The sequence below is a fragment of the Pseudorca crassidens genome, chromosome 11 (assembly GCF_039906515.1).
Source record: "Pseudorca crassidens isolate mPseCra1 chromosome 11, mPseCra1.hap1, whole genome shotgun sequence".
In the NCBI taxonomy this organism is placed as follows: Eukaryota; Metazoa; Chordata; class Mammalia; order Artiodactyla; family Delphinidae; genus Pseudorca; species Pseudorca crassidens.
In genome coordinates, this window is record NC_090306.1 from 97,357,441 (window position 1) to 97,383,081 (window position 25,641).

At 53.3% G+C, this 25,641-nt stretch overlaps 1 protein-coding gene across 6 annotated transcripts in view; it reads left to right on the top strand.

Moving 5' to 3' along the window:
- Nucleotides 1-25,641, top strand: part of CACNA1I (calcium voltage-gated channel subunit alpha1 I) — a 118,549-nt gene that overhangs the window by 24,210 nt on the left and 68,698 nt on the right. For all 6 annotated transcript variants that reach the window (XM_067698153.1, XM_067698154.1, XM_067698155.1 and 3 more), the window contains exons 3-4: nt 5,509-5,621; nt 7,174-7,307. In XM_067698153.1, the coding sequence (XP_067554254.1) occupies nt 5,509-5,621; nt 7,174-7,307 (247 nt within the window). The remainder of the gene's footprint in view (nt 1-5,508; nt 5,622-7,173; nt 7,308-25,641) is intronic.

Genomic DNA, 25,641 nt, shown 5'->3' on the forward strand with positions numbered 1-25,641 from the left:
GGCAGGCGGACTCTCAACCACTGCGCCACCAGGGAAGCCCCCAATGTTTAGTTTTAATAAATGCTGCCAAGCAGCTTTCCAGAGTGGTTGCTGCTCATAAAGACCAGTCGAATGAATGAACGAATGAGTGAATGGATATCCTCTTTAAAGCCCAGGACCTGGAGCATAGTTGACATTCAAAATGGTACCCACTTTTACGACGTGGCCTCACACCACAGCGGGTCCTGGAACATGGACGCACTCTGGACATCTCCCGGGCAAGAGTGAGCCTGGCTCATCTCAGTACAGTGATGCACAGGCCAGGTATACAGCAGGCGCTCCATGGATGCTCGTGAACCTGGCCTCGGAGGACCAAAGAGCTGGCCCGGGAACAGGGATCTGGAACCTCAGGTCTATGAAGGGCCGAGGGCTGCGTGCCCATCCCTGGACTCCCTGGGGATGTATATGGGAGGGATCCTGTATAAGGACTGGCCCACGAGGATGCAGCTCCCGGCCCCCTTCCTCCACTTGATTTATTTAGACAACTGAGGTGCACCCTGGGAAATGGATCTGATTTCAGATTTGACAAAAATTAAAACAAACTTGGCTGCCCCAGCCAAACCCAGCACTCCCACCCCCGACCCACCTTCCCAGAGCCCCCCAGATTACGGAAACCATGACTGTCAGCTGGGCCTACAGGATGGAGGGTGGTGGTTGCCATGGTAACTGTGCAGGCCTTGGCTCTGGCTCCTGGAGAGGGAGGCTGCCCTGAGGGGCCTGCTGGGGCTTTGGACACTGCCCAGCTGGTCGTTCTTCTCTTTGGGAAGTGGCAGGTTTGAGGGGGCCCCCGGCATTGTGGCTTCCCTGGTGACCCTGTCCTCCCAGATCACACCCCGGCCTTCTTAAGACAGCAGCCAGGCATGGGGTGGAGATGGTACTGATCTAGCTCGGCTCTTACTGGGGGCCTTGAGGCCAGCACCCTCTCCTCACTGGCTTCCCCTCCTGCCATCTCCTGCACACAGGTCCTTCCTTCCCAGCCATGGCGGGGGTGGACTGTCCCCCTTCCTGACCCCGCACTGCTGACCCAGGCCCAGTCGGGAGGAGCCAGTGTGGGCGAGAAGGGAAAAGCAAATACTCCACAGAGCACATGCCAGTCCAGGCCCTGTGCTTGGGGCCAGAGAGCATGTGGCCGAGAACAGGGGGTTTGGAGTCAACAGAAGCAGGTTCAAATCCTGCCCTTGCCACGTACCAGCCATGTGACCCTGGGTGGCTGTGGCTGGAGCCCTGGAGCCAGCACTGGTGCCTCAGTTTCCTTATCTGTAAAATGGGGGTAACAGTCGTACCTGCCAGCTGGGGGGAGTTGGCTGAAGTTGCAGGGCGACTCTCCGCGTTGCCAGGCCTGAATTGATTGATTGTATTTAAAGGCTGTGAGCGAACGTTCAGCACTTGGAAGACAGCCATTGTCTAAAGGGTTTGTGAAGGAATCTCTTATTCTTACTCAAGGTCATGTTAAGTAAACTGCAGATAACAGCAGCCTGGGATTTTCAGTCCTTTGCTGGTGAGGTGGCTTTTTTATTTTCCCCCCAAAGCCAAAGAATGGGAAACTCTGGACCCTGTTCTAGAAGAGGTTGACAAGGACCGGGCCTTCCCCTGTTGCACACAGATGACAAGCCCCGGGCCTCAGTCCATGGCTACATGGGCTCTGTGTTCTGGGGCCCTGGGAAGAGGGCCTGGACTGGCATGTAAGGTTTAAATGAGATAATACGTGCTGTTTGATGAGAAAGCTCCTTGGCAGACAAACACTCAAGAGCACTTGAGATGTGTTTGCCATCGTTACCATGATCCTGTCGTTAACCTGGTGCTGGGCACACAGCAGGGGCTCAGTAGGTGCGCATTAATTCACTGCTGGGCTCTGAGGCCCCAGTTCTGAGGGCCATAGGAGGCACTGAGAGCAGAGCAGGGGGTGCGGGGAGATGGGCCTGGTCCTAAGGCGGGGCTGGCAGGAGGTGGGGCTGAGATGGGGGCAGGGGTGGAGCTGGGAAGGGAGTTGGGACCTGTGCCTAGTGGCTGCTACACACGCAGATTTTTGGGTAGGGTTTGGAATCCAGCCGTGACTCACGGACCCCTGCGGGCGGGGAGTCTCTTGTCAGAGGGTCACTTCTGATCCAGGCTCGCCGTGTTGCTGGATGCTCTCTGCCCCTCTGTGTCCCCTCTGTGCAGTGGGGGATGGGGTCAGGGGCTCTCTGAGGACCTGGATGGGGTTGTTCTGTGACAAAGGTCACCCAGAGAGGGATGCAAGTCTGGGTGACGAAGTGGGCAAGGGGGCAGTGTCCTAACTGCAGAGCCTCAGGTGCCAGACAGGGGCCCTGAGCCTCGCTGTGGGAGGTAACGCAGGGCCGTTGACAAGCAAGCCACTGCCCTCGTGGAGCTGGCACTCAGGCCCCCTGCCTGCGCTGTTCCCCGGAATCCCTTACCGCCCTCTCTGGGCCTCTGTCCTCCCTCACATTGTCCCAGAGCCCCGGAGCTTTGCCTGATGGCTTTTGGAGCTCCTCCGTGCTTGTGACTAATGATGGCAACACTGGGCGTTGGGCCAGGCCACCACGTTGCTCAGCCCGCGACCTTTACTCCCTCTGACGTTCTCCGATCCCGCACCATGCGGTCTGGTTTAACTTCAAGGAGGGCTGGTGCCTTTGATCCCCAAGCCAGTGGCGAGCGTGTCAGGAACCACGGGCAGCGATGCCAGCTCTGGCCTGACTTCTGAGCCTCATGGGCTCCTGGAAAGGGCCCAGGCTGTGCCACCTGGGACTTCCCCCAGCGCCTCGGGGCAGGGCTGAGACTGTCCGTCTCTGAGTGTCTGAAGCTGAGCAATCTAGAGGTGAAGCCCCTTCGAGGGATGAGCCACAGAGGCACCCCCGTGGCGGCGGCTCCCGCACCACTAAGTCAGACCTTACTGACTGTGTGACCTTGGACAGGTCACTCCAGCTCTCCAGACCGTTTCTCCACCTGCCCCAGTGGGCTGTGATGAGCGTTGGGGCCATGCCCCTAGGGGCCTGGCATACAGTAGTCGTGATCAGTGCCAAGTTCATTACTGTGATACGAGCTAGACCAGGTGGGTGTGAGCCCTTCCGGAGAGGGCGCTGAGCCACCGCTCTGTGCGTGGGGAAAGGTGCTTCAAGGGCAGCTTCAAGAAGAGGTGACAAATGACCTGGGCTGTCACCTGAAGGATGAGTAGGAGTTTGCCTAGTAAAGATGGTAGAAGAAAATACATGCAAAGCGTATGCTTGGGGACAGCAAGAAGTGCAATGCATACGAAGGCTGGTGGGAGGTAAGGCCAGAAGAGTTCAGCGAGGTCAGAAAGCAGGAGGCCTTGAGTGTCAGACCAGGGAAGGTGATGGAGAGCCATGGAAGCTTTCTGAACAGGGGAGAGGTAGCCTCAGAGCTGTGCTTCAGACACATGAATCTGGCGGGGATGAAATAGCTTGGGGGCAAGCAAAGCAGGCTCTGGTTTTGTATCCCAGCTCTGCCTTTTCCCAGCTGGGGTCCTTGGGCAAATTGTGTTCCCTTTTGTGACTCAGTTTCCTCACTTGTAAATGGGGCTTATAACAGTGCTGGAGGATTAAATGAGGTGACACTTGCAAAGAGCTCGGATAGTGTTGGCCACACAGCAAGCGCCTGGGGATTGTGTGCAGGGCAGATTGGAGGGGCAGAGACCAGAGCTGGAAGCTATCGGGGAGACTGTGCAGGGTCCAGGTGAGAGACGCTGAGGATGGGCTGGGGCCTCAGGGAGGGGTGGTGAAGACACAGGCAGAGATGGGCCCTCCGTTACAGAGGAGAGCAGGCCTGGTGTGAACCTCAGCACCAGTGATTTCCAGCTGTGTGACCTAGGAGAGGCCCCTTGTTTCTCTAAGTCTCAGTTTTCCTCATCTGTAAAATGGGCCTGCTGACCTCCACTGCTCAGGGCCTTGGTGAGGAAGAAGTGGGAGTGCCAGGAAGACACCTGCCAAGTGCACTTTGAACATGAAACTGGCGGGAAGGGCAGAGGGAGCAGAAGAGGTGGCTGGAAGGAGAGCGAGCACAACAGGCAGGGGGGAAAGGCAAGGGAGTGGGGGACGTTCGCTGGTAATTAGAACTTTTGAACTTCAAAAAACTTAATTAATGATGAAGCTGCTGCTGGAGCGACGCTCAGGCTAGAAGGGGGCCCTGGCAGCGACTGACGTTAATTACAGGCTGTGGCAGGAGAGTGACAGAGGTTTGGGGGGGGGCAGGAAGGAGCAGGGCTGGGGCGAGGAGGGTCTGAGGGGAAGGCGGGAGGGAAGGCAGCATCCCAAGGTGAGCAAGGGCCGGGGATGGGAGGGAGTTCGTTGCCAAGGAAACCAGGTCAGTCTTCCATCAGGCAAGAGGTACTCCCCGCCCCCTGCACTGGATGGGGTCTGGCTAGGGGTCTGGCCTCCATAGCTACATCTGAGCTCAGGGCAAGGGCTTTGAAATTGATGGTCCAGGGCTTTCATTTGAGGACACTCAAGAATCTTGGGCGTCAGAGTGGGCAGCGCCTAGAGAGATTGACTGAATCACAACAGACATTTACTGAACTCCTCTTAGATGCCTGTCCCTGTCAGGGCTGTGAATGTAACCCCCCGTCCCCCTGGAATGTCGGTTCTAGTAGTCGATAAAGACCATGAGCATATCAGCAAGATAACTTATGAATGACCCAGGCCCTCAGGTCCCTTCGAGCTCTGGCCCCCCCGGTTCTAGGACTCTAGGTGGATTGGGAGGGGTGGGGCTGAACATCAGTGGGCTGTGTTCTAAGACTGGGCAGGAGCCAGTCAGGAAGGAGGAGGGTGTTAGTGAGGAGAGCGGCCTGGCCTGGGGAGCCCACTCGTCTGGGTCCAAGCACGTGCCCCTGAGGCCCTGCCCAAGGCTGGTGGCTGCAGGAGACCTTCTGCCCGGACAGGCCCGAGGCGGCTGAGCCCCACCCCGCCTGGTGCAGGGACTGGGGAGGGCCTAGGCACAGACGTGCCTGAGTCTGGTCATGAGTTGTAACGCAGCCACAGGAGAGGAGAGAAGGACAGGGTGTCCAGCCAATCTCAGCCACACTGGGCGGGCCCTCTGCAGGCTTCAGCTCCAGGGGTCGGGCAGAGATGGCGGGGCCGTGGGTTGTGGAGACGAAGGATGGTCAGAGAAGGGAGGCAAAGACAGTCAGAGGGAGGTGGTCAGAGACAGGGCGGCTGGGGTGGTCTGGAGATGGCTCGCCAGCTGGGCCTCTGGGGACCTCTCCCTTTCTGGGTCTGAGGGGAACTCCCAGGCTGGGGCAAGGCGGTGGCTTGGTGGGGTTTGGGTTCCCTGGCGGATTTGGCACATGTGGCCCTGTCTGTTGTGAGAGGGGTGGGCCGGCTCCAAGGCCTCCAAGGTCTTTGAAAATGTGGGCGTTGACCCATCAGGGGAGGCACCTGTAGGGAAATGGGGTGGCCCTGTGTTTGTGGTGGGTGGTGCACACGGTCCCCCAGCGGTTTTGTCCTTGACTTGTGCGCACGTGGTTTGAATGTATCAGCATGCTGGTGATCCTGCTGAACTGCGTGACACTTGGCATGTACCAGCCGTGCGACGACATGGACTGCCTGTCAGAACGCTGCAAGATCCTACAGGTGAGGCCGGCTGCCATGCCCCGCCCCTCCTGCCATGCCCCGCCCATTCTCGCCATGCCCCGCCCCACCCTGCCCAGCCACATCTTCACCACGTGGCCTGCCCTCTCTCTTGTCCTCTTCTTCCTCACTCCCAGCTGGTCTTACCCATTTCCCTTCCATCCTCTCTATCTCGAGGTCTCTGCCCTAGTCCACGCGCCCTTTATCTCCCACCGTCAGCTTCCTCCTGTTCTCCCCACCCCTACCCCCCATCCAGTAAAGCACAAGTGACTGGACTCTCCCTGCAGAAAGCCTGCCCTTTGCTCCCAGTGCTCATGGAATAAAGGCCAAGCTCCATAACTCTGTCTATGCCTTTAGGAGTGGCCTCCTGGACCTCTCCTGTTCTCATCTCACCGAGGTTCCAGATGGAGGCCTGACGTTTGGCCCCTGTGGCACATGCATACCCACAGTGCAGGGTGTTAGGTTTATACCCATTTTACAGATGTGTAAACATCCAATTCTGTCTCCCTGAGAAAGTCAGATTCCTCCTGGGAGGAATTGCCCTCTGCTTCCTGTGTTCCCACAGGACTCAGCAGTTTCCAAGCAGCCCAAAGCCTCAGGTTCCCTTGGGGCACTAGTCAAAGATCCAGACCCCTGACCCATCCCAAACCGGTAGAATTAGAATCTCTGGGGTGGGTCTGGGGTCCAAGTGGGTAACATGCTCCTCAGCGAGCCCCAGGGCCCTGGGTAGAGTGAGAACCAGTTAGCCTCGGTGGATACTAGGCTGGCTTCCCTACCAGGTGGTGAGTTTACCGAGCACTCGCCTCTGTGTCCCCAGCACCCAGCCTGTGTGCTGCCCACAGAAGGTGCTCAGCACCCACTTGTTGAATTGACTGTAGCCCTCATTGATCTTGGGAAGAGGAAGTCCACCCAGGCCCCGTCCTCAGGAAATATACACTCACCTGAGCCCATGACTAGGGACATACTGGGAGCCTCCTTTCTGAGCGGAAGAAGGCAGCACTGAGACCTGTGCCCACTGGGGTGTCAGGCCTGTCTTGAGAAAGCTCCTTCCATGTAGGTTTTGGAGTCAGATAGACCCGAGTGTCATTTCTGGTCTGCCATTCACTGCTGTGTGACCTGTGGCAAGTCACTTAAACAATCTGGCCTCCAGTTTCCTCATCTGTAAAATGGGAGCATTCATGGGGTCATGGTGAGAATCGAAGAGGTCAAGTGTCTAGCCCAGGGCATGGCGATTATCAGGTAGACCCCCTTTGCCCCACTCCCATCTGGGTCCCTTGTCATTACGCTTGCGTTTAGGGAACAAATAGAGTGGGCTGGATGACCCTGGGCAAGCTCATTCCCCATTCTGGGCCTCAGTCTCCTCGTCTGTGAAATGACTCCATTGGATGAGGATCTCTGAGGTTCTCTCCCTGCCTAGGAGAAGAAGTTTCCAGGTCTTTCCCTGGCCCCTCGTGTCCGTGCCCACGTTCACACCTCGCAGCATGGCTCTGACCCTGGGTCCTGCTCCAGAGCCTCATGCTGTCCCTTGCTTCTTCCCTTCCTCCTGCCCCTGCAGGTCTTTGATGACTTCATCTTTGTCTTCTTTGCCATGGAAATGGTGCTCAAGATGGTGGCCCTGGGCATTTTTGGCAAGAAGTGCTACCTTGGGGACACATGGAACCGACTGGATTTCTTCATTGTCATGGCAGGGTAGGTCCTAGCCTCTGGTACATGCCAGACATAATTTGAATAATCCCTGGGGCTTCTTGGTAATATTGATGAAGCTGTGTGGTATTGTCTGGGTCCTTCCTGGATGCCTGCAAAGAAAGGAATTATGTCCCTTCCCTGAATGGCCTGGACAGACAGACATTCATACCTCCCCATTCGGGTAAATCATGTGTCTTCCTGCACTGTCAGCTGATACTGGGTCTGTTTTATACTAACTACGACCTTGAGAAAGCCACTTAACCTCTCTAAGCCTCAGTTTCCTCATCTGTGAAATGGAGATAATATAATGAATAGTAGCTACATCAAAGTGAACACCCAATAAATGTTAGCTATTATTATTTAAAATATTTATTTGTTTTTTTGGCTGTGCACACGGGAGCTCCGTTGCCACGTGCAGGATCTTTAGTTGAGGCATGCGGGATCTTTAGTTGCGGCATGCGGGTTCTAGTTCCCTTACCAGGGATCGAACCTGGGCCCCCTGCACTGGGAGCATGGAGTCTTAACCACTGGACCACCAGGGAAATCGCAGCTATTATTATTATTATATCAATCTAGATCACTCGGCAAGTCAGAGATCCAGCACAGACTCAAGTACTGTCTGACTCCAAACTGTGGTTATTTCTGCCAAGACTTAAGCTACAGTCAGAGAGAGGCCAGGTGACAACTCAGCTTGTTTGGAGCATTTTGGACTCTGCTCTGTGCCTTGTCCTTGCTTTCCTGGGTCAAACCAGGCTGGTGGCCCATTCACACATTCATCCAACAGCCAGGGGTTGACTGAGCTCCTACTAAGGGTCAGCACTGTCCTTGATGTGGGGTATGGAGGATGGCAAACCCAGACATAGGTCTTGTCCTTCCCAACTACCGTCTGGAAAGAGGCATCCAGCAGCCACATGGGTGAACGTGCCACACGCTGAGACCAGAGCTCTGGGAAAATGTTACGATTTTCTGAGAGCATTTCTGGGCCAGGCTGCAGGCTCGGGAGCTTGAGGACTTGCCTGAGGAGGTGACACACACATAAGAGCTGAAGGATGAGCAGGTGTTAACCATGCCCAGTAATGGTCAATATGGCAGAGGTGAGAAGGGGGGAGACAAAAAGGCTGGAGGCCCACGAGTGTGTGTGTGAATGTATACACGTGTCAGTATCTGTGAGAGCATGTACATTTGCATATGTGTGCATGCCAGCATACGTGTGTGATGCCCTTGAGAAGGGGCAGGGAGGGTGGCCAGGCACATGGCTGAGATGGGGAATTGCTATCACCAAGTATATGCTGAATTCCACAGATGAGTCCTGAAGGGCAGTGGTTCACTCACTGGTGTTCTTTAAAATGTGGCAGCTCTTCTGAGTATCCTTTCCTCAGAGCTGTATTCAGTTTCACAACCACATTATCAGCGATGATTTAGACCAAACTAGAGGTTAATGCTGGGATTCCTATGCTGGGAGATGTGTCACCCGTTTGTCAAATTCTTCATTCTCATTTTGGTTTGGCTGGAGGACATCCTTAAGTAGTTTTTTTTAAAAAGAAAAGGTGTTTGGATAGTGCCATCTTTCAGTCTTGCCTGTCCAAACATATATTCCTTTGATCTTTGTGGGTGAAGGGCAGTTTTTGTCTGTACTGTTCTAGAGTCATAGTTTTTCTCCCTCAGAACCCTGCCCATGATACCAGCCAAATCAACACCATAGTATTGCAGCTGAGGCCACTATAGATCTGGTTCTTTTTTCTTGGGAGACAGCCTGCTTTTTCCTTGCTAGAAGCTTGTAGGTTTTCTCCTCACCTTCAGAATTCAGAGATTTCACAAGGGCAGGTGTAAGTGAAGAACTGCTCCCTGTGGGGCCTTTTGGAACTCAAGACTCATGTATTCCTTCAAGTCAGAAAAAAAAATCTTCTGTATCTTCTTTGGTGATTGCCCATCCTTCTCTGCTCTCTCCTGGAATTCCCAGTGAGCGGTTATTTCCCTCCTCTATTCTCTGCATTTTTCCTCATTTCTCTCACAGATTTCATCTGTACTTGGAGAGAATTCCTTGACTCGGCCTTCTGAATCACTAACGATGTCCTTTTCTCCATTTACTGCCCCTAATGGAAGCGTTCCTCTCCTCTGTGTCTTTTTAATTCCCAGGATTGCTTCTGGCTCTTGAATTTATTTTTCAGAGCAGCTTATTTTAATGGATGCATTATTCGCTCGTATCTCTTTATAGATACAAGTCAGCCTTCTTAAAAGTCCTTTCCTGATCCTAAAGTCAAAGTGTAATTTCCAAAAAGTTAAAAAAAAAAATTACCCTCACACAAATCTTAGAAGGAACCTGTATCACAGATTTATCCAACTCATTAATGAGGAACAAGCAGGATGGTAATCAGCAGAATTAGGAAGACAGGCACTGGAGAAAAAATGTGGGGATAAGAGGCAGTTAGAATCAAAGCTGGTTAACAGCCTTATAAGGTCATAAAACATAACCTTTGGGGTTATCTTTCATATTGGGCAGAAATCACTTACATGTTTGATAGAATTCACCTGTGAAGCTATCTGGTCCTGGACTTTTGTTTGTTGGAAGATTTTTAATCACAGTTTCAATTTCATTACTTGTGATTGGTCTGTTCATATTTTCTATTTCTTCCTGGTTCAGTCTTGGAAGGTTATACCTTTCTAAGAATTTGTCCAATTCTTCCAGGTTGTCCATTTTATTGGCATAGAGTTGCTTGTAGCAGTCTCTTAGGATGCTTTGTATTTCTGCGGTGTCTGTTGTAACTTCTCCTTTTTCATTTCTAAGTTTATTGATTTGAGTCCTCTCCATCTTTTTCTTGATGAGTCTGGCAAATGGTTTATCAATTTTGTTTATCTTCTCAAAGAACCAGCTTTTAGTTTTATTGATCTTTGCTATTGTTTTCTTTGTTTCTATTTCATTTATTTCTGCTCTGATCTTTATGATTTCTTTCCTTCTGCTAACTTTGGGTTTTGTTTGTTCTTCTTTCTCTAGTTCCTTTAGGTGTAAGGTTAGACTGTTTATTTGAGATTTTTCTTGTTTCTTGAGGTAGGCTTGTATTGCTATAAACTTCCCTCTTAGAACTGCTTTTGCTGCATCCCATAGGTTTTGGATAGTCGTGTTTTCATTGTCATTTGTCTCTAGGTATTTTTTGATTTCCTCTTTGATTTCTTCAGTGATCTCTTGGTTATTTAGTAACGTATTGTCTAGCCTCCATGTGTTTGTGTTTTTTACATTTTTTTCTCTGTAATTCATTTCTGATCTCATAGCGTTGTGGCCAGAAAAGATGCTTGATATGATTTCAATTTTCTTAAATTTACTGAGGCTTGATTTGTGACCCAAGATGTGATCTATCCTGGAGAATGTTCTGTGCACGTTTGAGAAGAAAGTGTAATCTGCTGTTTTTGGATGGAATGTCCCATAAATATCAATTAAATCTATCTGGTCTATTGTGTCATTTAAAGCTTCTGTTTCCTTATTTATTTTCATTTTGGATGATCTGTCCATTGGGGTAAGTGAGGTGTTAAAGTCCCCCACTATTATTGTGTTACTGTCAATTTCCTCTTTTATAGCTGCTAGCAGTTGCCTTATGTATTGAGGTGCTACTATGTTGGGTGCATATATATTTATAATTGTTTTATCTTCTTCTTGGATCGATCCCTTGATCATTATGTAGTGTCCTTCCTTGTCTCTTGTAACATTCTTTATTTTAAAGTCTATTTTATCTGATATGAGTATTGCTACTCCAGCTTTCTTTTGATTTCCATTTGCATGGAATATCTTTTTCCATCCCCTCACTTTCAGTCTGTATGTGTCCCTAGGTCTGAAGTGGGTCTCTTGTAGACAGCATATATACGAATCTTATTTTTGTATCCATTCAGCAAGCCTGTGTCTTTTGGTTGGAGCGTTTAATCCATTCACGTTTAAGGTAATTATCAATATGTATGTTCCTATGACCATTTTCTTAATTGTTTTGGACTTGTTTTTGTAGGTCCTTTGCTTCTCTTGTGTTTCCCACTTAGAGAAGTTCCTTTAGCATTTGTTGTAGAGCTGGTTCAGTGGTACTGAATCCTCTTAGCTTCTGCTTGTCTGTAAAGCTTTTGATTTCTCCATTGAATCTGAATGAGATCCTTGCCAGGTAGAGTAATCTTGGTTGTAGGTTCTTCCCTTTCATCACTTTAAGTATATCATGTCACTCCCTTCTGGCTTGTAGAGTTTCTGCTGAGAAATCAGCTGTTAACCTTATGGGAGTTCCCTTGTATGTTATTTGTCGTTTTTCCCTTGCTGCTTTCAATACTTTGTCTTTAATTTTCGCCAGTTTGATTACTATGTGTCTCGGCGTGTTTCTCCTTGGGTTTATCCTGTATGGGACTCGCTGCGCTTCCTGGACTTGGGTGGCTATTTCCTTTTCCACGTTAGGGAAGTTTTTGAATATAATCTCTTCAAATATTTTCTCCCGTCCTTTCTCTCTCTCTCTCCTTCTGGGACCCCTATAATGCAAACGTTGTTGCGTTTAATGTTGTCCCAGAGGTCTCTTAGGCTGTCTTCATTTCTTTTCATTCTTTTTTCTTTATTCTCTTCCGCAGCAGTGAATTCCACCATTCTGTCTTCCAGGTCACTTACCCGTTCTTCTGCCTCAGTTATTCTGCTATTGAGTCCTTCTAGTGTAGTTTTCATTTCAGTTATTGTATTGTTCATCTCTGTTTGTTTGTTCTTTAATTCTTCTAGGTGTTTGTTAAACATTTCTTGCATCTTCTCGATCTTTGCCTCTATTCTTTTTCTGAGGTCCTGGATCATCTTCACTATCATTATTCTGAATTCTTTTTCTGGAAGGTTGCCTATCTCCACTTCATTTTGTTGTTTTTTGGGGTTTTATCTTGTTCCTTCATCTGGTACATAGCCCTCTGCCTTTTCATCTTGTCTGTCTTTCTGTGAATGTGGTTTTTGTTCCACAGTCTGCAGGATTGTAGTTCTTCTTGCTTCTGCTGTCTTCCCTCTCAGAAATCACTTACAAATATTTCTGAGTTTACATATAATTGCACAGCAGCCAAATTGTTAATTAATGGTAAAGAGTGAATCAAACAAAGGTATATTCCCCTAGATGATGAAATAATCCTTAGATAGGTCTGTTAAATAATGCTCTAAATGACATTGTGAGAAATACTGCCCTCCCTTTGCTGTATTTCCATGTTTTAGGATAATTTTTCTTAACTCCTGTTTCAGGGAAGTCTTTTTTTTTTAAGTCAGTACTGCATGATTTATTTATTTATTTCTTTTGGCTGTGCTGGGTCTTCGTTGCTGTGCACGGGCTTTCTCTAGTTGCAGTGAGCAGGGGCTACTCTCCTTCGCGGTGCGCAGGCTTCTCATTGCGGTGGCTTCTCTTGTTGCGGAGCACGGGCTCTAGGCACACGGGCTTCAGTATTGCAGCCTGTGGGCTCAGTAGTTGTGGCACACGGGCCCCAGAGCACATTGGCTTCAGTAGTTGCGGCGCATGGGCTCAGTAATTGTGGCTTGTGGGCTCTAGAGCTTGGGCTCAGTTGCCCCGCAGCATGTGGGATCTTCCCGGACCAGGAATTGAACCGGCGTCCCCTGCGTTGGAAGGCAGATTCTTAACCATTGGACCGCCAAGGAGGTGCCCCCACTCCGCCCTTTTGACTTGAAGAGTCTCCTCTATTGCTTAGTGACTCCCCCTCACCGTCTGCTCATATTTATAAATAAAGACAAGGAAGATCTAAGCTGGGCAGAGTGAGGAGCTGGCCTGGCTTCAGCACTGTGGCGAGGTCTCCGTTTGATGTCTTCTCTTGGTCCTTGGGGTGGGGTCCACTGGCCAGCATCCTCCTGGGAGTCAGGGAGGGCTGGGTGCTTATGGAGTCCCCTAGGGCCCCATGCTTGCTTTAATGCTCTGCTTTCACCATTTTGAAACTCTTAATACGTTTTGAACAAGCGGCCCTACGTTTTCGCTTAGCACTGGGCCCTGCAAATTACATAGCCAGTCCTGGCTTAGGGGGCGGGTTCAATGAAGACATTTTATGAGTCACGAACAGCCCCGTGTGGGATGCTGGGAGCTCTGGTGACCCAGACCTACCCCTGTCCTGGGTCCTTCCTGTCCTTTGTGCCTAGGGATGGTGTGGGTGCAGAGGGCAGGATGGGAAGCCGCAAGCCTGGACTCCAGAGCCCAACCCCGCCCCCCCAGTCCCACCCAAGCTCGCAGCTATAAATGTCTTGTTTCCCGAGTAACCGGCCTGTCATCCCGAGGCTGATTTCTTCCTTCCTGCTCCTCCTCTTCCCCAAATTACTGGCTCCCTCTTCAAGCGATGGAGGTTCTGTACCCCTGTACTGGAAGGTTCCTTAGAGGTCAGAGCCTTCACCTCCACATTCATTCGGCCCCTGCTTGTGTGCTGCCACTGGGGGCAACTCACAAGGCAGCCGATTGCAAACTGGGACAGCCTAATGTGCTAGGAAGTTCTTTCACGAAGCTGAAATTTGTCTTCCGGTAGCTCCCACCTGATGGGACCATTCATTCACTTACTCATTCACAAAATCAGCATTTATTGAGCACCTACTACACGCCAGGTGCTGTGCAGCGGGGACACGAGAGGAACAAGACAGATGCTGCTGTGATTTCATGGAGCTCCCGATTTAGAAAATGGATACAAAACAGATAATAAAGTTCTAAATAACTTCGAAATTGGGACCAATGTTGTTGCAAAGAAGTATAGAAGGGCCATGAGGGTGTGGAATGGGGGTCTGATTTAGATGGCGGGGGAGGGTTAGTATACGGCTTCCTGAGGAAGAGAGGCCGGGCCGGGGGCGGGGTGGGGAGGGGTGTGTGCAAGAGCTGACCAGGCAGGGGGTGGGGGAGGGTGTCTGTCAGAGCCCAGGAATCTGGGGCATGGGTGGGTGCTGAGAGATGAAGCCAGAGACGGGGGCAGTGGCCTGATCACACAGAGGGGCCTGGAGCGCGTGGGCAGGTGCCTCCCCGCAGACTCATGGCAGCCTTCACTAATTGGAAAGCGGCTCATATCCTCCCTGAGTCTCCCCAGCATCTCCCATCATGTGTCGAAGGACAGGTGGGTGGCCTCACCTGCTGGACATACTTCAGGCTGTCTTGGTCCCTGGCTGGGGAGCAGGACCCCAACTTTCCAATGATGACTTATGGGGGGAGAGAAGGGACTGCCCTTGCCCCAGGGTCATGTGGGATCATGGTGACCTGTGAGGGGCTGTGCTACCTACCACCCCTGGGTCGTGCTCACTTTCCAAGCCAGGTCTCTCCCACCCTGGAACTAAACACAGTTGATCTTTTTTTTAAACCACAAATACCAAACTTTGCATTTATTGTTATTAGTTTCACCTTATAGTGATATCTTGGAGTCTTGATTCAGTCACTCACTACATTTATTTCCTGTGTTTGATCAGCCCAGGACAGTGAGCCCTGTGGCACCTCACTAGAGACTCTCTTCCAGTGTGTGACAAAGTCCCACTAATCCATGGGTAATAGGGGAACCTACCTCACTGTCTTGTTTAAGCTACGCTTTTCTGCATTATAGTCCATGAGGAGGCAGGGAAATATTCAATGACGTTCTTGTTGAACTTGAGGTTTTCTTTATCTGTATATCTCCCTTGCTGCGTCAAGCTGGTAATACTACCGCCTCCCCTAACCAACAACATGAAGTGGCCGTTGACGTCTGTGGGGAGGGGCCTGGGTGCGTCTGTTAAAACCTTCCCCAAGGATTCTGATGACTGGTGTCTGTGGTGGGGTTGAGCCAGGGCTCTAGGGCTGGGCTGTAGGGACCTTTCCAGAATGAGGCTGAGCCAGAGCCCTTGCCAAGGGCATGGCTGGTGTGGGCCCCGCCTTGGAAGAGTGCAGGGCACAGTAATGGCCTTGAGTCTGATGTCCCTTGAAAGCTTCTGACTATGATGGTATCCTGGAAAGGACCTCGGTGTAGAAAATGGAGCAGCCGAGGGATGTGCAACCTCCCCAGTCCTCAAACATACGTTCAGCCTTGGACCCCTTCTTAGTGCTCCTCAAAATTCAGAGAGTGACAGGATTACTGGGGCACATGTTAAAATATAGATTCTTGGGCCTCACCCAAGGGATCTAGACCCAGCAGGTACGGAGGGCCTAGGAATCTGCATTATACGCAAATGCCCAGGTGGCCCTGATGCAAGTGGGTCTAGTTCATTTGACCCTCACAGAGCCCCTCATTGGGAGTGCTTCAAGTGGAGAGCATGACTCCCACTTCTGGAAGCCGCAGGAACGGGGAGAGGCATGGGGAGGGCTCCATCTCTGATCTGTGTCCAGGATCTGAATTAATGCTCATGACAAGCAGATGTGCTGTGTCAACGGAACAGTGGGGACTCCTTGTAAGACTTTCTATCATCGTGAATAATATTAACACAAATAGCAGTAATGTCTGGAACTCTGCACCTTGGCCAGGGAGGGAGAAGGAGAGGCTGGACCAGGATCTATCCCACCCTGGAAACAGCTTCTCCCGAGAGTGCGTGGGGAACAGTTTCTCCAGCCTGACTCTTCCAGGCTCTCGGGAAACAAAATGTCAGTAAGGATTGTTCCTTATCCCTGGACTAGAGCTTTCTAGGAAGATCAGGGAGACGTGTCCCCTCTGTGACTGCTTGCTGAGAGTTCCTATTGTCCAAAGTGCCCCATCAGTGGGACTTTAAAAAGCAAAGGGAATTGAATCCTCTTAGGCATTATCCAGGTGATAAAAATAAGGGCATCTACTGTTTGCTGAGCACTCAGCTTGGGCCCGATGCTCTGCATTATCTGGCTTCATCTTCAGACCAGCTCTGCGAGGGAGGGACTGTGGTCAGTTCCATTTCACAGATGAGGCACAGGGACAGGGAGTGACCTGCCCGAGGTCATGGACTGGTAAGGAGCAGAGTCGGGAGTTGAATCCAGGCAGCTTGGCTCCATGGGCTGGGATCAAATCCTGGTTCTGTGTAACTTGCTGGCTGTATTTGTCAGGGATGCATCTGGCTGCAAGTAACAGAACGTATGACCAACAGTGACTTGTGCAAATCCTGGGGTGTTTTGTCTGACATAACATGATGTTCTGAGGTCAGTGGTTACCAGTGATGGCTCTGTGATGTGGGGGCTGATGTCCTTGTGATTTTCCAGGTCTTCCTCTCATGGTCACAAGGTGGCTGTTGAAGCTGTGGGCATCGTGTCTGCACTGAAGGCAGAAAGGATGAAGGGAGACAGGGCTATGCCAGCCGCACCTGTCTACTTGGATCTGGAAAACAGCATTTTCTTTTCTAGATCCTTCCCCTGTCCCAGCATGCTTGGCCAGAACTGGATCTCATGGCCATCCTTAGCTGCAAGGGAAGCTAGGAAAATAGAAAACATCATTGAATTTGGGTAAATCAACCAAGAATCGTTCCCTGGGGCCAGGCAAGATTGGAAGACGAGAGAAAGCGTATTGGGTGGGCAGCTCTCCGGGTCTGCCACACGCCTCTCCTAGGGCCTGAGTTTCTTTGTCTGCTCTTGGCCAAAGCTGTGGCCCCACCATGTCTCCAAGTCCTGGTTGGAGCCTTGGGAGCACTACCTGGGTGCACATGATCTGTTGAGAAATCTAAAGTCAATTACCAACCTGTGTAAGCTCCACAGAGGCCCACGCCCGCCAGCAGACCCGCTGTGGTTACCAGCATCAGAGAGTCCCCACTGGGCTGTTTCCAGAAGCCTTTGCTGCCGGCCTCCCTCCTGCATGGCTCTGTGTGCGTGATCTCTGGGTCAGGGAAGCACTCCACATGCCAGCAGGCCTAGGGCATCCTCCTGGCTCTGCCGCTGACTTTACACCCTGCTTTATCCTGGGCTCTACAGGTCTGTCTGCTCCAAGGCCTGCATGCTGTGGGGCAGGGCTGAGGCTGAGCCATTGACCTGGAGTCCCTGGAGCCTGGCCCTGAGCCAGCGTGGCGGAGAGGCTCCATGACATGTTTGTTTTGTATCTTTGTGTCCAGTCGCTGCAGAGCTGGGGGATCTGGGGTCATTTTCTTGTAGCCGAAATGGCCCTTGGGTGGGTGTGGACCTGGGAAGGTTCCAGGGAGAATCCTGGTGTGGATGCTTTTTCATCTGCATATGGAGAAAAGTGGGAGGGAGGGAGAGAGTGATGATCACTGCTCTGGTCCGTTTCCATGGAAACAGGATGCTAGATGTCATGGGGGGCGGGGTAGGGGGTAAATCACCAGAGATTCTCAGGCTACAGGTTGACAAGCCAGACACCAGTCGATCATATATCATTCAGAATTCTCTCAGTTATATGGACAGGAGCCTGCCGAACCTTGTTTAAGGGAGCTTATCATCTCCTTTACTGAAAGTCGAGGGGTCTCTGACTTCAGGGCATGCTTAATCCAGAATCCTGAAAGATGTCACCAGGCAGCGTGTCCTCCCGTCTCACAGCTCTTCTCATTCCTCTGTGTTGACCTCCATCCCTGGCAGCTTTCCTCTCAGTGGGGGGATGGCGGCGGACAGCCCTGAGTGCCCAGCCTCCTCCCTCTGGTTCAACAGAAAGACACCTTTGCTTTCTCAGCCACTCCAACGAGGGCGGAACAGAGCCTCCTTGGCTTGGATCCCTGAACCAATCACTGTAGCCTAAATGCGGCCGCACTCTGATTGGCCAGACCTAGGTCAAGACCCATCCCCTGGCGCTGGGTGTGGGGTCGACGTCTCTCATACCACGTGGCCTAAGAGTGGGGAGGATGGACTTGGAAAATCCCAGGACTGTTACCCTACAAGCAGAGAAGGGTGCTCTAGGTAGGCACAAGCCACTGCTGCTTAGGTAGGTTACCAGAACTAAAGTTTCCTGACTAGGCTGGGCTCTCTTACATCCCCACAGTCCAGAGAACTTGGGGTTGTTAACCTCATTTCCCAGATGGGGAAATGGAGGCTCAGAGAGATTAACAGCCTGCCTCAGGTCACACAGCCCGTATGGACCAGATCTGGGATGTGCTCAGGTACAATCGTCCCCAGAGCCCACGCTCACTCACAATACGAAGGGTTTTACCTTTTCAGAGGCCAAAATATTCTAGTTGATCTCCCCTGGAGGACTCTCAGAAGGATGTGGGGTGAGTCTCGGAAGAGGGACCTTTCCCTCAAGCTGTGGTAGAGCCGAAAGAATCTCTGTCTGGTTTCCAGCGGCTGCGCCCAACTACCGTGGTGCCAAGACTACCCTGGAGTAAGGGAGCTGAATTTTGCGGGAGGCATATTTGGGATGTGTGCTAAAAAATTATATATCGTTGTTTGCCTGAAGTTCAGACTTAACTGGGCATCCTGTATGTATCTGGCAATTCTACCCAGAGATAAAGTCACTGGAGTGTTGCCACCTGAGTGGAGCCTTGTCGAGAGATGGTCCAGGGTCTCCTACTGCTGAGGTCCCCAGATTCCTTTGTGGCCCCCAGTTCCCCCTTTACTCTGAACTTGGCCTGAGTTGGTTTCAGTGCATCAGTTTCTTTGTCCAGGGGCTAAAGCAACCCTGTTCTTCTGGTCTCATAGGATTCGTGTGAGGATATATGGTAAAAATGACCCATAAATCATCACACGCTGGCCAAAGTCAAGGGTTAATGTTATCACTCCCTAATTCTCTCTTTCCATTATTTCCTTCCTCTCTCCCTCCACTGAACACCTACTATGTGCTGGGTACCAGCACAGTAGCATAGGCTGGTGGTCTAGTTATCAAGCAACACAGGCCTGAGTCATCACAGAACTGCCTCCTGACAGATGATCTGCCATTTCCAGCATCTCAGCTTCCTTTCCATTAGCTACATCTTACGTTACATTTTAAGAAAGCCCCTGTGGGTCCCTTGTAAAGATTGAGGAAACACCCTATTTTTATCAGCAACACATAAGAATCATCTCCTGGGAGGGGTATTTCCTGGAAATATGTTAAGTCTCAGTCATTTTATGGTGCTTCTTGTCAGCTCCAAGCTTCTTTTTTTTTCTTTTCTGATCTTGTCCCTCAAGTTATTTGTTTGACAAGCTGGCAAGGGAGCCGCCTCCAAGCCAGGCCCTGGGCGGGGGGCTGGGGACTCGGCTAGGACTCTGAGCTGGCCCCTGAGGAACAGGGGCAACGACAGCACCCCTCAGGGCCAGAGCTGCCCTAGTAGAGGCACAGTGGGCCACAGAGCAGGACAGTTCAGTTCTGCCTGGGGGTGGGATCTGGACAGCCGGGAAGGGCACTCCAGGTAGAGGGACTGGCGAGTGAAAAGGCGTGTCAGCTGGAAACAGCATGGTGCACTCTGGGAAACTGAGATGGTGGGTGTCTCTGGACTGCAGGGCAAACGGTGGGCAGTGCTGGGGTCACGGTCAGAGAACTTCCGGAGGCCCTTACTGCCTGGGCTTTCCCCGGCAGGAGGTGGGATCTAGGGAGGGGTTTAAGCAGGCATCATGTGACTCGTGGGCCAGTGTGGACCGAAGCAGCAAATGAGGCTGTGATATAATAGCTGGCTCTTTCTTGTGCCAGGCCCTGTCCCAGGCACTGAACCCGTATGTGAACGCATTTCACCCTCCCCACACCCCCATGAGGTCAATTCAGTGACTTGCCCAAGGTCACATGGTGCGCTAGCAGCAGAGCTGGGATCGGAAGGCAGGCTCGATGCTCTAACCATGGGGCAGCAGTGCCCCATGGCTGTTGGCTCCACTCCACGTGCTGCTGATCCAGTTTACTGGTACTTACTGGCCACCTGGCCAGCTGTGGGAGGTGCTCACGCCTGGCCTGATGACTGATGAGGTGGGGAGGGGTCATGCAGAGCTCTTGGGTCCCCCACTACTCAGCTGGGTGACCTGGGTTCTGTCTGAGCCTCAGCTTCCTCATCTGCATTGGGCGCCGTCATCCCACCGTGGGAAGGGGTGTGAAGTGCTTGGCACATGGCGAGTGTTCTAGAAACCCCTCTGAATCAGCAGGACTCTGAGTTGCCAGTGACAGAAACCCAACTCAAATGACCCCCAAGGCCCAAAGGGCAGGTCCTGGCTCACGTGCCTGGGAAGAATAGAGGGCAGCTCTTGGATCCGGGTGCAGCTGCAGGGAGTGCTCGAACCGTATGGTCAGGATCCTGCTTCTCTCCAGTTCTGGCCTCGGCCTTCCTTTGTGTTGGCAAAACTCTCGGGCCACCACGGAGGCAAGATGGTCATTAGTGCCTCCGGGTTTCCTGGCGGTGGCTTAGCCAGGAAGAGCACCTCTTCCCTGCAGTCCCAGCTCAAGGACTGGCTGCCCCTCATGGCCCATCCTGAGCCAGTCGTGGTGGCCGGGGAATGGTTGTCCACTGGTTGACCAGGCCTGGGTCTCCGGGCCTGTCCCGGGAGCCAGGGGAGCTGGCAGTGGGGCAGGGTGGCCTCTCAGCAGGAATCCATGGGGACGGCCCTGGAGAGCAGATGTCCGCCCTGCCTGCCCACCCTGGCACGGTCCCCACCTCAGCACGGCCACATCCGAGCCCCTCTCTCCAGATGACATGCCACCCGGGAGCTGGGTGCAGTCAGCCTCCTCCTGGGGTGATGTCAGGACGAAAGTGCTCGCTTTAAAGCAAAATTACTTACCTAATTAGGCACTTGGGAGCTGGCAGGAGGCAGTGGGGGTTTTTGTTGATTTTGTTTTTAGACTTTTAGCACTGACACTGCACCATAAAGTAACCGTGTAATTAGGGTTAATTTCTCGCTCCCGCACGTGGTGCCTTACTTGGGGCCTAAGGGAAGTCAGCCGGGTGGTTATTCACCCGCAGAGCGGCCCTCTTCACTCTCTTTTTTTTTTGGAGGTGGGGGATGCTCCCTTAGGTTTCATCCAGCGGGGAGGAGGAGGAAGGAGGTGGAAGGTGGCTGCTTCTGTCACAGGCGTTCTTCATGCTGCATAGATTCCCGGGGCGCCGGCTCTGTGTGGCGGGGCTGGAGCGGGGTGCGTCTGAGGAGAGAGGAGCCAGCCAGCGTCCAGCATCCAGCCGATCAGGCGATGGCTAATGCTGCAGCCCCGCCCTCGCCGGGGGCCCCTGCTGGGACTGCGGCCCAGTTGCAGGGTAACCTGCCCATGACCAGCCCCTCGCTGGCTGTTCCCTCTCCGCTCTCTCTCTCTGTGCCTCCTGGGATCACCCCCGAATAAGCGGCTGCTCCCAAGCCCCTGGCTGAGTCTGCTTTGGGGGAACCCAAACTAGACAGGAGGTGTGAACAGAGTGTGGAAGGAGCCAGAGCAGAGAGGGTTGGATTCAGCCTGCCGTGCAGGGAGGGCGTGAGCAGGGCTTCATGGAGGAGGGCGTCTTGAAGGATGAGAGCGAGGAGAACAGGCAACGCGCAAAGCAAAGGGGGCAGAGAATCACGTGTTTGCTGAGCTCGGCGGGCCTGGCCTGGTGCCCAAGGTGCATGGAGTAGGGGCAAGGGGTGGGGGGAGGGGGCCAAGGCCAGACTGCAGGGCCTTGAAGGGCAATGGGGAGCCATTGAGGGTTTAAGGCCAGGAGTGACACAGCTAGATTCGAGGGTTTTTTTGGCTGCATTGGGTCTTCATTGCTGCGCGCGGGCTTTCTCTAGTTGTGGCGAGCGGGGGCTACTCTTCATTGTGGTGCGTGGGCTTCTCATTGCGGTGGCTTCTCTTGTGGAGCACGGGCTCTAGAGCTTGGGCTCAGTAGTTGTGGCGCACGGGCTTAGTTGCTCCGCGGCACGTGGGATCTTCCAGGACCAGGGCTCGAATCTGTGTCCCCTGGATTGGCAGGCGGATTCTTAACCAGTGCACCACCAGGGAAGTCCCTAGATTCGCGTTTTAGGAGGTTTGGACTAACGGAGGATGGGCCGTGTGGAGAGGAAGCAGGGGGCTGCTGCAGCTGTCAGCAGAGAGGGCTGGGTGCTGGAGCTGTCAGTGACTGTCCCGCGTTGGGCTTGTTGGTGCACAGTCACCGTCAGGACAGCGTGATCCCAGGGCAGAGACTTAAACCTGCAGTTCCTACCTCCCGGCTACTCGCTCAGCCCCTCTCTCCCCGGCCTTGTCCAATGTCCAGCTTTCTATCCTCTTCCTCTCAGGGAACGAGAACTACTGGATTCCTCACTGCGCACCTGCTATTTGCTCTTTTTTTTTTTCTTCTTCTTCTGGTACGCGGGCCTCTCACTGCTGTGGCCTCTCCCATTGCGGAGCACAGGCTCCGGACGCGCAGGCTCAGCGGCCATGGCTCACGGGCCCAGCCGCTCCGCGGCATGTGGGATCTTCCCGGACCGGGGCACGAACCCGTGTCCCCTACATCGGCAGGCAGACTCTCAACCACTGCGCCACCAGGGAAGCCCCTATTTGCTCTTTATCACCAAAAGTATTTACAGCTGGTCTCGCTCCCCCAGACAGGAGATGCGGCTGCAGCAGGACACCCTCCCCCGCCACTCAGATAGGTTTATGAAGTATAGAAGAGAGAGTTAGGACCTGGGAGAAACGTTTAGGAACTGAGATCCTGCCAGCCGCCTGGTGCAGCCAAAAAACAAACAAACAAACAAAACCCCCCAAAGCCAAGACCGTTCCTGCTGCTGAGAACTTAGTGACTCATCACATTTCTCTTTTTGACTCAACTGCCAGGAAGCTCAGAGCTAAGATCTTGACACTAAATTCTCCCAGAAATTTCTCTTGAGGGCTTTTCAGTGGGGACCCTGAGGGCTGATTAATTCTTAGGGGAATTTTTGTAGTAGAGGATCGGGTCAGAGGTGAAGGGAAGGGACTGGGTCACTGTGTCGCTCTGGGTCTGTCAGGCTGTGGCTGCTTCGTCCCCTTCAGAGATGGGGACAAGAGTCAGATCAGCCTCCCATGAGGTGGGGTCTAGGAGGCGTTCAGACCCTAAAGCTTACTAACTCTGGGTAACTGTGGGCCTCGGTGACACCCAGCCATAAGTTGTATCTCACTCAGGACCCAGAGGCCGGCCCCCCGCCCCACTTATTTTAGAGAAAGGAAGGTGAACCTGAATCCTCACCATGGGACCTGACTACACAACGCATCTGTAGTTTCCCGTTCTTGCCTCCCAGCCTATCCTGGGGCAGGGGCCATGGTGGGTGCCCCCAACTTAATTAAGAACCAGTAGTCCCAGACGGTGGGCTATGGGTTCCTTGAGGGGTGATGGAGGGGCACAGAGCCCGTGTGGCTGAGTGGGGCGGGAGAGTCAGGGACCAGGCAGGAGTGTCCTGAGGGCTCCTGCAGCAGGCAGGCCCTGGTGTGGCTTGTAGCCGTGGGCCCGGCCTGGTCCAGGGCAGCAGAGAGAGGGATGAGGTGGGATCTGAGAAATGTAGAGGGGGCTCGAGCAGGCTAACGCAGGTAACACACACAGGAGGCCCTCAAAAACCATTCGCTTTTCTGTCTACCCATCGTCTGTGAGGCACCTGTTTGTCTCTGTGGTGAGACTTCACGGGATGGGAAGAAATCCTGGGCTGGGATTTGGTGGGTCTCGGCAGGTGTGCTCAGGGGCTCCTGGGACGCAGTACCTGGGTGGGTTCAGTCTGGCGTGGGCTGGGATCTCCCACCTCCAGCACACCCAGCAAAGCATAAAGCGAGCCCACTGGCAGGAGGGAGAGAACCAGGCAGAGAAGGAAGAGGGTCTGTGTTTGAGAGGTTGGGGCCTGGGGGAGGGGCTGCCTGCCATGGGGTGGCTCTCCTAGGCCTGGTGTGTGTGTGCGTGCGCGCGTGCGCGCCAGTGTGAGAGCCTGTTTGTGTGCCCGTGTGTGCTGCCCCCGCAGTGCTTCTATCACACACATCTCCCTGGCTGCCTGGAGAGCTCTTTCCACCAAATACGAACATGACGGCGTGGCTCACCCACGCGCGGAATCCTTACGCCGCCCCACGCCTTCGGCGCCCCCTTCCCAGATCACCCACTACCCCTGGGCGCCTCAGCCCTCACCCTCTCTGCCTGGCTGCTGCCCCCACTGACCCCCCTCCTGCCCCCTCCTCGGGACCCCTGGTCTCCGTCTCCAGTTCTTAGGTCTCTGTCACTTTTTTTGTCATGTCCCTTCATCTGAATTTGGGCCCTGGTAGGAGTGAGTGTGGCTGAGGGTGTCCAAGGAGTGAGTGTGTACGTGTGTGCGCACCAATGGTTGTGTGCAGACGTTTGATTCCGTGTTGCATTTGTGTGTGTGTGTGTGTGTGTGTGAAAAAGGAGAGAGAGAGAGCACACAAGCATGGGAGCCGGAGCCTGTGCCCCAGAAAGCCGGGAGATGATGGATGGAGGCATTTCAGGGAGACAGAGCTTTCACTCAATTACTCTTCAAGCAGCGGGAGGGGGCGATGGCTCCGCAACAGTCGGACAGGTTTGCAGGGTGTGTAGGAAAAGCCTTCACTTCCCGCTGATGGCGGCGACAGGTGGAGCTGGCAGCAGTGCCGGAGTCTCAGGGTGGGGGGCCCAGGTCCGGTGACTGGGATGTCTGGGGTCAGGCTGGGGCTGCAGGCCCCTGGGGCCTGTCTTTCAGAGGGGGAAACGGGGGGCAAGAAGCAACTGAGCAGGAAGGGTCTGACGGACGTGCAGGAAACTATAGAGGGGACACCGGAGATCTGCCTCCCCTGGAGATCTGGGGAGGCCTCCTGGAGGAGGCAGACTGGAAGGGGAGGGGGACCTGTTTGGTGAGGCCCCGAGGATGAGAACTGAGGCAGTGGTGAGGGCTCCAGTGCTGTCTTTGCTTTTCGGTCTCTCCGCTGCCTGAGTGCGGACGCCTGAGGGTAGGGGCCGGTCTGAGTCAGCACCTAGACTGGCCTGGTTCATCATGGACACAGGTGTGGAGAAACTTCCAGGACTCCAGGGGCATCTGCACAGAACCTGAGGAAGGTTTCAATGGACAGAGATGATGGAGGTGTTGCAGGCAGAAGGGACAGTGGGAGAAAGGCCGGGAGTGGGCCCTGCGAGGCTGGAGCCGGCCGCCTTGCGTGCCCAGGAGAGGGGTTATTCCTGCAGACCAAGTACAGTTTGCGCCTGGCCTCGTTGAGCCGGCAGCGGAGCTGGGAGTTGGGGAGTGGGGGATGGGTGTGAGGGGGTGGAGGGGGGCAGAACTGGTGTGACTCCTGGCTTGAGCCTCTACCCGTTTGCTGGGTGACCTGGGACACGTGATGTCACCTCTCTTACAGCCTCATCTCTTCATAAATCTGGGCGTCTAACCCTGGCTTGGGGGGCCCCTGGGGGCTTGGGGAGACGGAGGGACTGGGGCTCCACTCCGGCCTCTGCCCTCAGCAAAATCTTCGCAGACGCTGCTGCTGCTGTGACTGTGATGTCCTGTCACCGTCTGGGCTCAGCCTGGGGGCCTCTCGGCAGTTCCTCCATGCTCCCCTCTGAGGAATGGGGCGAATCCTCCCTGTTTCAGAGGCTGCCCTGGAAGCGGAGGCAGGAGCCGCCTGGCACAGTGCT